This window comes from Humulus lupulus, chromosome 8 (assembly GCF_963169125.1).
Source record: "Humulus lupulus chromosome 8, drHumLupu1.1, whole genome shotgun sequence".
Taxonomy (NCBI): domain Eukaryota; kingdom Viridiplantae; phylum Streptophyta; class Magnoliopsida; order Rosales; family Cannabaceae; genus Humulus; species Humulus lupulus.
Window position 1 is genome coordinate 1,361,309 of NC_084800.1, and position 12,588 is coordinate 1,373,896.

At 37.4% G+C, this 12,588-nt stretch overlaps 1 protein-coding gene across 1 annotated transcript; it reads right to left on the reverse strand.

Moving 5' to 3' along the window:
- Positions 1-9,767: 9,767 nt before the first annotated feature.
- Positions 9,768-11,830, reverse strand: LOC133793553 (uncharacterized mitochondrial protein AtMg00810-like). The gene is made up of 2 exons (XM_062230878.1): positions 11,617-11,830; positions 9,768-10,222 (listed from the first exon to the last, which is right to left on the reverse strand). Exons 1-2 carry the CDS (start codon positions 11,828-11,830, stop codon positions 9,768-9,770), a joined length of 669 nt encoding a protein of 222 aa, XP_062086862.1.
- Between the last annotated feature and the right edge of the window lie 758 nt (positions 11,831-12,588).

Here is a 12,588-nt window from a genome sequence, read left to right on the forward strand (position 1 = left end):
AAATTTAATTATTTAATTACATATAACTAATAACAATTTGATAATATTGACAAAATTTTATCTATCAAATCTGAATCTATGGTATCAAATATGTATAAATTTAAAATACAAGGTACCATGTAAGCATTATTGAAAACAAATGATACCAAAATGATACTTTAAAAAAACATAAGTACCAAATGAGTAAATTCCCATAAAAGAAAATACTTAATTTTAAAGATTTTTTTTAATGTTAATTTTAACAAAATATTTTTATATTTAAGAATAATTTTTAATGGTAGTTTATAAATATTTAAAATTAAATAAAATACATAATTTAAAAAATTAAATAAATATATTTTTGAGATATTTTATAATGACAATTATTTAAAAATAATAAATAATTAAACAAACTAAAATATGATATTTTTACAATAATAATTATTTAAAAATAATAAAATTATACATTTTATAGCTTAAATAAAAATTAATTAAATTTAAACTCAATTATTATAATAATATTATATTAAACATATAATATAATCTACTATCAATTAGCAACAAATTATTTTAAAAAAAAATTAGTAAGAAACTTAAATTTAAAATCTACGTATAATATTTAATATTACATTAAACATATAATATATAATCTATGGTTGTTATCCCACAAATTCAAAAACTAGAACAAACATAAACTTAAACAAAAATAAATAAATTATTTAATTAAAATATAATATTTATTTAAAATTTATATGATATTAATATAAATTTAATAAAAATAATTAATAAATTATATAAATAAAACTAAGCAAAACGTGAATATCGTAAGTTGTTTGTATACAGCATATATATATACTATATACAAATAACGTGCATATTGCACGTTTGCTTAGTTTTATTTATAGAATTTATTAATTATTTTTATTAAATTTATATTATTTAAGTTTCTTACTAGTTTTTTTTTTAAATAATTTTTTTGTTAATTCACAACAAAATATATTATATGTTTAATATGATATTATTCTAAGAAGTGAGTTTAAGTTTAATTACATTTTATTTAAATTATAAAATATATGATTTTATTATTTTTAAATAATTAATATTGTAAAATATCTAAAAAATATCATATTTTAATTTATTTAATTATTTATTATTTTAAAATAGTTATTATTGTAAAATATTTAAAAAAATATTCTATTTTAATTTGTTTGATTATTTATTATTTTTAAATAATTATCATTGTAAAATATTTCAAAAATATCATTTTTTTTATTTTTAATTTTATTTTATTTAAGTTTAAGTATTTACAAACCATTATTAAATATAAAAATATTCCGTTAAAGTTAACATTAAAAAATAAAAAATCGTTAAAATCAATCATTTTCATTTTCGTTATCTATACACTTATTATATAGAAGATATTTTGGTTTCATGTGGTGAAGGTAGTGGCCATCATATTCAATATAAAAATGAGATGAGATGAGCAATAAAAATAAAATAATAAAAAGTTTCTATTAATGAAAGCCGTTTCAAATAAAACCAAGGGGCGGATTTTTTATTTCATTTGTTTTTTAATAATATAATAGAAGTTGCCATGTTGGTTCCCACGGTTTGTATTGAAGTAAGTTCCGGGGTTTGTACATTAGTGTCTTAAGCTTAACCTTATCATATTTTGGTTTAGTTGGACAATGTTGGATATCACTAAAGTCATGTACAACTTGACAATGTTGTAGTGGAGATATGACTTAGTAGCATGCTCTAGTTTTTAACATTTCCAATACATGCGCTGAGCTGTACATTATTTGTAATTTCGAATATTGAGTTTTGAATAGAAAAAAAAAAGTGGATAAAGTAAAACCTCTATGAATAGGACAAAAATAATATAATTTAATCATGGTTATTAATTAATATATTTTTTAAATTATTAATGAGTGAATCAGACATAATTCATTACAAAAAGATAATGCTCATAGAGCAAAATCAACCAACATAGGCATACCAAACGCTGTTTACAATAATCAATAGAAAGAAAATCCTAACAGAAAATTCAACTAAAGATCTAATTAGGCACAAGCAATCAAGCTTCCAACGGGTGCGAAAGTAAACTAGGTATCATTTTCAAATGGGCATATAATAGATCATTTCCACCAATGACCATCAGCCACCTATCTTCCAATAAAAGGCAAGAGATAATAATTCCATTATTCAAACTAAGAATAAGGAAAATAAAAGAACGACCAACCATGTTCATAAGCCCCGACACTAGATATTGGAATGTCGTGTAACACAGGGCCAATAGAGATCGAGGAATCTCCCAAATCTGACAGCCAATGAGAGAAAAATTGAGACCCATAATGAAACGATTTGCGCAAATCGAATAACCACCAACCATCCAATAGGAATCATAACCATCTTCCCCACCATTATAACTACAAACCTCACCAATCTAACAATAGGGAGGTGGGTGAAATCCGCCATCATTTTGAAATTTAAACAAAACAAAGCCAAAACTAGGCAAAAGAACAACAAAACTAAAATAAAATTAACCACCAAACAAGTGTAGTTTCAAATCTACTACCTCTCGTCCACCTCAATAGAATTATCCCAAACCAAAGGCCTCATACTGTAATGTCCTAAATTTCCTAATGTGGTTTATGCCTGGATTAGGGGGTCAGGAGGACCATAATTGATTTATTATACAATTATGTGATTAAATGGATTATTATGTGGAATATATGATGATAATTGCATATCTGTATATTTATGTGCATGTATGTGATATATGAGTGAGATCACATTATTATGTGGATATATTTGGATTATTTGGCATGAGACGATCCTAGGAAGCAAATTAGCGGTTCGGTCATAATGGGGTCAAATACCGGACTCGAGGCGAGCCTAGGGATAATTTGGTAATTTAGTACATTACTGGGATCGGATAATGAGGGAAAATTATTTGGTAATTATTTGATGATATTGGGAGTAGCGGGATTTGGAGAACGTTAATTATGATTAACGGGGTAAATGGCAAATGACGAAACTACCCTTGGAGAGCTTTGGGATAGTGTTTTGACCTTAGGGGCATAGTGGTCATTTTGAGCCAAAATAAGTGATTTAGTCACTTTTTCCCTCAGCTGAAGGTAACCTTAGAAAACATAGCATCACCTCAAGCAGCTCCTTTCTCCCTCTCCCTCTCGGTTAGCTTTCTCTCTCTCCATCTATTGAAAGTTTTGATTGAAAGTTTGGGTTTTTGAAGGATTTAAGCTAGGGAACTGTTTGGATGAAGCTAGGAGGCCATTACAACTATTAAGGTAATGATCTTAACCTTTGATTCCCTGAGTTTTTGAGTTTTTCTGGTGGTGTTCTTGGGCTGTTCTTGAGTCTCAAAACTCAAGTGGTAATTTTGAGTTTTAAGGGTGTTTTGATTGTGTTTGGACTTGGATTTTGATGAGGATGAGGTATTGATGAGGTTTTGGGGTTAAATTATAAGTTTGGATGGTGTTTAGGTTGGTTTTGAAGTTTGGAATTCAGGGGAAAACGTAGGGGAGAAAACCATAATTTTCTGGTTTGTCAACTAGCGCCCCAGCGCTAGGTAAAGAAGAGCTCAGGTGCTCTCTGACTTGGGGCAATGCCCCAGCGCTAGGCTTGTTTCAGCAAAGCCCATTTTTAGGGCTTAGGAGGACTTTGGGGGGCTCGGGGGATGGTTCCACCACCCTGTTAGGTGGATTGGAAGTCCCGAGAGCATGGGAGTGGTCCCGGAAGCAGGGTTTTAGACCATGAACCTCTTATCATTTATTTTATTAATGAGATTCCATATTTGGTTATGACTAGGTGACCACTAAGGGACCAAATGATTGATCGTTCTCAAAGAGTCGTTCTTTTATTATTTCACGCTCGAACCAGAGGTAAGAAAACTACACCTAGTATGTGACATGCATTATTATTGATGAGGTATGTTGAGTGTTCTATATGTGGACATTGATTGCATATTAAATGCTTAGCAGTCTTGCTTACTTGTGAGTGATACTGACTTATTAGTCAAAATCGGCAATGATGTTAGTATTAGATAGAAAATAGGGTAAGAATGATTTGATAATCTCAGCTCAAATGTAGGCTGAGATATTGCATTGTATTTATAGCAAACAATTACACAATCAAGCCACTGTAGTGACGACAGATGGCAGCACACAATTGAGTAATACAGAAAAGGGAATAACAAATTCTATAACAGAATGCACTCATTACAATGCAAATAAATGCCTCATGATTGGCTGGAATATTTTGGAATAACTCGTGTGAGTTTCTGAGGTGCAGAGGACTCTTCTGTAGTCATGACAGCAGTGGAATAATTCTTAACACCACCCCTCAAACGAAGGGGTGATGTTACCACACCAAGTTTGGATACTAGATACTGGAATCGTGAAGGGGAAAGCCCTTTGGTGAGGCAGTCAGCCACCTGATCAGAGGAAGGAATAAATTTTACTTCAAGTTCCTTCTTTAGTACCTTGTCACGAACAAAATGAGCATCTAGTTCAATATGTTTTGTAATGCCCCAGATTTCCTAATAAGGTTTAGGACCTTGATTAGGAGGCCGGAAGGGCCATAATTGCTTTATTATGCTATTTAATGATATTATGCATGTTTATGTGTATTAAATATGCATGTGAACCCATTTGTGATTAACTGGGTGATTTTCATATTTTGGCCATTTCGGGCATTTTTGGCATATATGTGAAATGGGCGTGGTGCTTTGTTATTATCTGGTTATGCCAGGGTTACCCAGCACAAGACGATCCTAGGAGGTAAGCTAGTGGGAAAGTCACAACGGGATTTAAGCTTGACTTGGAGTAATTCAAGGGGTATTTAGAGCATTACCGGGTTATTGGGTAATGGGAAGTAACATTTGGTGATAAATTGGGAGTTAGTAAGACCAGGGGGAAATTCTGGAAGTTTTGACTATAATGTCCCCGGGGGTGTTTTCGGGACCCCGAGCATTAGGTTTTATTGGAAGCTACTTAAGCTTGAAGTAACCTTTTAAGGAAATAAAAAGAACGTTCTGTACGTTCTCTCTCCCTAAAGTTCCCTTTTCGTTCCCGATCGCATTTTCAAAGGTATCTTGAGTTCTAGGACTCGGAATCAAGCGAGGATCGAGGCATAGCAATCCTAAGGAGAATTAGAAGCTTATTAGCCGGAGGATTTAGTTGGAAACAACTCAATCGGAGGTAATTCAAGTTTAAGTTTTAAGTTTTTAAGCTTGAATTGGACTTTGTGAATCGTTGGGTTTCTAGTTTGTTTGAACCTCAGGTTTTGGTGGTTTTGGACCATTGGGGAGTTTGGGAACTTTGATTTAATGATTTGTGAATGTTTAGACATGTTTTTGGGAGGTTTTAAAAGGTTAAAACGAAGGAAAAATGGCTGCCCCGAAGTTGGGCCGCGGCCCTGTTCTTGGGCGCCGCGGCCCTTGCTCGATGAAGCAGGTGCCCCAGTTTTGCCTTGCTGGGCGCCGCGGCCCTTGGTGTTGGGCGCCACGGCGCTTGCCTCTGGTGGTGCTGGGGGTCGCGGCTCAGGGTGCCAGGGCCGCGGCTCAGGCAGGCCTTTGAGCCCGTTTGGGTGTTTTGACCCCGGGAACATGGTTTTAGGCCTCGGGATCATTCCTGTAACGCCCTGGCTACCCCAGAACAGTTACGGTGAACCGGAAATTTGACCCGCTACCCGAGTCCTTTGGTTAAAAACGTGATCTAAGTATCATTAACAGGTTAAGGTGTAAAACCAGTAAAAAGGAAAGGGCACTTTTCATTAAGTAAATAAACTGCTCATGAGCCTTTTAAAATGTTTACAAGTAGTTCAAGTTACAAAAGAGTTGTTACAGTTCCAAATACACAATCCCCGCCGGCCTAAGCGGAAAAAATAGGGTAAACCCCTAGTCCCTCTGAGAACTCCTTGACCGTGGCGGTCAAGCGGCCCTGTATGTACATCACATCGCCCAAGCTCTCCACTCAAGGCTGGCCAAGCTTTTCCTTCCCTTTACCTGCACCACGTAGCACCCATGAGCCGAGGCCCAGCAAGAAAACATAATAAAACATGATATAATGTCAACAACGATTATAATAACCATTCAGGACTATCAGTCCAACAAATAGGTGACAATAGCCAAAAGTCACAATAATGAGCGTCGCTCCCTCTAGCCATGTGACGATAGGGTCACCAGGGCTTAACTGAATAGTGGTTCATTTATAAGTTCGTCTAGGACAGGTGCATGGTGATTAGTCACCAACATAACCTTCCTCACGACTCTGGAGTCGAAACTATGGACAACGTCCCTTAGCCATGTGACAAACAGTCACCGGGGTCATATACCTTGGCTATATTCATCTGGTTGTAGGCCAGGCAAGCGCTTATAAGTTTCTCGACCTTAGAGTCGGTCTGGCATTAATGCTATAGAGCCATTCAATGCATAATTCTCGACTTTAGAGTCGGTCCCTGACTAGTCAGTGTCTCAAACAGGTAAACAACGTTCAACAGCATTTAATATGCAATCCATGTCCACATATATCAACCAACATGCCTCAAGTATCAAATCACGCATGTCATATACCTATACAGGGTGCAACTGTATTCATACACTGTTTTCTTACCTCTGGTTCGAGTGAGAATAATTATATGAACGACCCCTGAGAACGATCAACCTTTAAATTCCTCGACGGTCACCTGGTCATAACCAAAATATAGGATTCATCAATAAAAATGATAACTGAGGGTTCCCAAACCCAAATCCCAGCTCCCGAGACCTCAAATACTACCCAACCGGGTACTAGGTCCAACCCCGAGGCCTATGGTTTGAATCCCTAAGCTAAAAACCTCTTTCTAGCAAATTTGGCCTCATGGGCCGCGGCCCCTAAAAGCCGTGCCGCGGCACGCCCCAAGCCCCATCTGCCAGACGCACCTGGGCCGCGGCACACAAAAGCTGTGCCGCGGCACCCAGCCCAGTTCAGCCTAAACCCCACGCTCAAACCAGATTTCCCCCTGTATGTTTTTTCTCTCAAACAAGCCTCTCAAACCATCACAAAACCTCCTCCAAACTTGCAGTTAAACCCCCAAACCTTACCTATAACACCTCCTCACCAAAACCCAATCAACTAACACCAAAAACTCCCTTTAATCCTCACTCCCCACATCAAAATCCATGAGTTAAAAACCAGAACGAAAACAGAGTACTAGCTGAAATTAATGGCCAAAACTCACCTTGAGACTAGCTTAAACCTCCCACACAGGCTAACACAAGTGCTCCAACCCAGCCTTGAGTTCCTCTAGCTTGAATTATCACCAAGAACACAAAACCCTCAAAGAAGCAATGAAGAAGATGAAGCTATGGGAAGGTACGGGAAGAGAAAAGTCTAACCCCTGTTTTTCTCTGTTTTATTCCACAGCCTTCAGCCACTAAACCTTATATATATCCTCCTTAAAAAGACCAAAATGCCCTTATACCATTTCAAGCCTCTTAAACCAACCCAAGGGCAAAATTGGTACATTCCGCTAAACCCGTTAATTATAATTAACGCTTCCCATTTCCCGCTAATCTCAATATCCTAAAACTCCAATATTTCATAACCCGTTACCCTAAAATCCCCGGTAACGCTATAACCTTTAATATCACCCAGAGACTCACCCCGAGCCCCGAGCTCAAACCTGTTATGACCAAACCGATAATCACGTTTAACGATCGTCTCATGTCGGAATACTCGAACCAATCCACATTATAATGTGGTCTCACAATATATCACTAACATACACAAATATTCAATTATACCCTCAACGGGCCAAATTACCATAATACCCCTGTAAACAAATGTGGACTCACAAGCATGCATTTAACATCATATGATAATATAATTCTCATAAACATGCATAAACACATTTAATGGCATAATTAAACAATTATGGCCCTCCCGGCCTACTAATCCAGCCATTAACCATAATAGGGAATCCGGGGCATTACAATTCCTACTACCCGGATTAGTGAGGATTGATGCCTTGGAGGCTAAGTTTTAGTTCAAGGGTTGGTTTTAGAACTTGAACTCATTGGATCACCATTTGTGGTTGTGACTAGGTTATCACTAGAGGCTTGGATCAGGATCGTGCTTGTGGCTCATTTGTTGGTAACCTGTGCTTGGACCTAAGGTAAGAAAACTGCACCCCATGTGTGACATGCATGGTTATGATTGATGCATGTTGAATGTTTAAATGTAAACATTGATAGCATAATGAATGCTTGGCAATCTTGCCCATTTGCATATGATTATTGTTGAGGCATGCAGGATGATTAAATGTGGTGCATGTGATGCACGAGAAACATGTGATTAGGGCATGCCATGAATGATGAGTATGAGATTGATCAGAGCTTGAGTCTCTGAGTTTGTGCATGATCATAATTATGCTAGCAACTGTTTAGTAAGCATGCTGAATGCCCTATTCTTGGATAATTGGCATATGATACACATTGATAGCATTGCTTACCTGTGCATGATACTGACTAATTAGTCAGAATGGTCTTAGCGTGTATCACGCAAGCCATCAAAGATGAGGTCTATCTGACTATCAGCATTGAATGACTCAAAGAGCATTAATGCCAGACCGACCCCGAGGGTCGATGAATGAGATAAGCGCTTGGAGGCTAGTGGCTTACTCAGCAGCCACTCTCCCATTTGAATTAGTGACGTGCTTGTCAGTCACTCAGTAAGGCTTACCAGAACCTATTGAAGGTTAGAGGCTTACCCAACAGCCACCCTTCCATTTGAATTAGTGACGTGCTTGTCAGTCACTCAGTAAGGTTTACCAGAACCTATTGAAGGTTAGAGGCTTACCCAACAGCCACCCTTCCATTTGAATTAGTGACGTGCATGGCAGTCACTCAGTATGGTTACCAGAACCTATTGGAGGCTAGTGGCTTACTCAGCAGCCACTCTTCCATTTGAATTAGTGACTCGCTTGTCGGTCACTCAGCGTGGTTTATCAGAACCTCAAGTGTTGCGACACTCACTTGATGAATATCATAAGCGCTTGAAGGCTAGTGGCTAACCTAGCAGCCACTCTTCCATTTGGTTAGTGACTTGTTTGGCAGTCACTCATCTGATTAGGATTGACTTGATAGTCCTCCAATCAGAAAGCCAGGATTTCTTATCCTGGATACCCCAGCATCTGTTTGAACTCATTTGCATGCTGAATAGAGCTATGATAGCTAGGCATGCCAGATATGATTCGATATCATGATATGACTGTTTATGAGCATATGAGTTTTCTTGCTGGGCTTCGGCTCACGGGTGCTATGTGGTGCAGGTAAAGGCAAAAGGAAGCTGGACCATCCTTGAGTTGGAGAGCTTAGGTGATGACGTGTACATATGCAGCTGCTCGACCAATACTTGGGCGAGGTTTGAAAGTGGAACTAGGGCTGAACCCTGTTTTTGCCGCTTAGAACGGCCTGTTGTAAACACTTCCTTGTAATAAACTCTGAAATTATATTTTTGGGATCCCAATGTATACAGTAAACGTTCTAGTGAAACGTTATATCTTAACCAAAGTTTTTAACCCCTAAACCGCTAATCATACTTAGTTACACATTTATGGCCAAATGACTCGGTGGGCGAGTTTAGCACTGTTTGCAATGTGCACTGTAGCGGTCCCTGGAGTTGGGGCGTTACATGTTTTGTCCGAGCATGATAGACGGGATTTGATGCCAAAGCACTAGCACTTAGATTGTCACACCACGTAACGGATGTGCTGTGCAAAGGAACCTAGATTTCACGCAAGAGAGATTCAACCCAAGTAATCTTAGCAACAACTTGAGCTAAGGCTCGATATTCGGACTCCGTGCTTGACCTTGACACCACTTGTTGTTTCTTAGATGACCACGAGATTAAAGTGTCTCCAAGATAGACGCAGTAACCCCCAACTGAACGTCTATCATCCACACAACAGGCCCAATCCGCGTCTGAGTAGCCTGTGATCATCAACCTCTCATTGCAGCCAATGCGCAAGCCATTATGAACTGTTCCTTTCAGATATCTTAAGATCCTCTTGGCTGCTCCCCAATGGACTGTAGTGGGAGCTTTGAGGAATTGGCTTAGCTTATTCACAGCAAAGCAAATGTCAGGTTGAGTATAGCAAAGATATTGCAATGCTCCAATGAGGCTACGATAAACAGTGGGGTTGTCAAGAGCTAGACCATCAGAGATTGACATATTTTTCCCTGTAACAATGGGAGTAGGACAGGGTTTTACATTCAGCTCAAATGTAACCTAGCTCTGATACCAAGATAGAAAATAGGGTAAGAATGATTTGATAATCTCAGCTCAAATGTAGCCTGAGATATTGCATTGTATTTATAGCAAACAATTACACAATCAAGCCACTGTAGTGACGACAGATGGCAGCACACAATTGAGTAATACAGAAAAGGGAATAACAAATTCTATAACAGAATGCACTCATTACAATGCAAATAAATGCCTCATGATTGGCTGGAATATTCTGGAATAACTCGTGTGAGTTTCTGAGGTGCAGAGGACTCTTCTGTAGTCATGAAAGCAGTGGAAAAATTCTTAACAGTATTGACTGTGAAGCTATGATTTATTAGTCAAGTTCGGCAGTAGTATTGAGCATTGGTCGTATAGAATTGACCTATGAGTCAAGAACGATATTAGCGTGTTTAACGCAAGCCAAAAAGATTAGATCTAATCGACATAAGCATTATCAACATAAGTATGAAATGCTTGACCGACCTTAAGTTCAATGAAAATAAAAGTGCTTGTCTAGTCTAAAGGCTAGTTACTTAGAGCCAAAGCCAAATGGCTCAGGTGATCGTAATGTCACATGGCTTAGGGTGTGAAGCCCAAGTTCGTGACTCCATAGTCACTTATCTGGTTCAAGTTTGTGACTCTATGGTCACTTATCTCGTTCAAGTTCTTACTCACTTATCTGATTGGGTTGTAAGCCCCAACATGATTACCAGAATCATTATTGATATTCACTCATCTGAATAGAATGCAAGCCCCAGTATGATTACTAGAATCATTAGTGATATTCACTTAGGATTGACTTGATAGTCATCCATACAGAAGGGCAGGCCCCACAATCATTTACTTGAACTTACTTGCATGCATGAATAGGGCTATTATTGCTAGGCATGCTTATTATGATTCAGTGACATGTTATTACCTATTCATGAGCATATTGAGTTTTCTTGTTGAGCCTCGACTCACGGGTGCTATGTGGTGCAGGTAAAGACAAAAGAAAGCTGGACCATCCTTGAGTTGGAGAGCTTAGGTGACGATGTGTACATATGCGACTGCTCGACCACCATGGCTGAGGATTTAAAGAGGAACTAGGGTTATACCCTATTTTGCCACTTATGTCGGCTGGTTGTAAATATTTTATTGTAATTAACCTTTAAAATATAATTTGGGATCCCAATGTGTACAGTTACGTTTTAGTGAAACGTTGTATCTTTAACAAAAAAATTTAACCCTAAATTGTTAATCACATTTAGTTATACGATTATGCCCAAATGACTCGGTTAGCGAGTTTAACACTATTTAAAATGCACAACGCAACGGTCCCTAGGTAGTAGGGCGTTACACGTACCCATAACCTTAACTAAACAGTTCATCTTGACAACGGTAGCACCCACCTTGACGATGGAAACACCCACACAAAACCAAAACTCTAGCATTGTTAACATCCCAAAAGTAAAAATCTCACCCTCAATGAAATACAAGAAGTAGAAGATCCAAAGCAACCACCTTCTACGCTCAACCCCACTAACCCAATCTGCATAGACATCCTTTCGGCCAGGCATGACAGATGTACGAACGACGCCGACACCCCTGGCCAAAAGGAGAAGATGAAGAAAAAATGAAACTTAGGAAGCCCTAGCAAAGAACAATATGTGGTTATTAATTAATCGATTGTTAATTTATACTATTTATTTCAAGACAAACCAAACAAAAGTATAATTTAACAAAATTATTAATTAATCAAAGTTATATTGTACTTTTTTGTTGGTAATGTTTTATGAAAGCTTATTACTTAGAGTACTCCCAATGGATGCTTTACTCAATCTTTTAAAATACCTCATAAAAATACACATTTTTCTATTTTACCTCTAAGTTTTACATTATACCATTGTAAATACGGGCTGGGCTTTTGAGCATGGCACGAAACCGGCACGAGTCCGGGAGGCACGAGCACGACACGACACGAAAAAATATGGGTCTGGGCCAGGCACGACATGAATTAAAAATTGGCACGGCACGACACGACATGGGCCTGAGCACGGCACGACACGACAAGCCCAGAGGCACGACACGAAAGCACGAACAAACTAGCCTGAAAGCACGACATGATAAAAAACTGGATATTTTGACATTAATAATCATAATAAATTTTTATTTGTCAATTATTAATAAATTAAAATGATAATAGAAGTCTTATTTTTATCAATGTTTATATTTTTATAATTATATTAATTTATTTTAAGATTTGTGAGTTAAATTTTTTAGCATTTATTAGTAGGTATTAAAATTCTAATAATTATATTTGATATAATTTTGTGTA

Coding starts and splice junctions, on each gene's coding strand:
- LOC133793553 (XM_062230878.1), bottom strand. CDS start 11,830: ATGCCTGGCCGAAAGGATGTCTATGCAGATTGGGTTAGTGGGGTTGAG. Junction 10,223..11,616: donor CTGTTTAGTTAAGGTTATGG/GTACGTGTAACG, acceptor CCATTGTTACAG/GGAAAAATATGTCAATCTCT.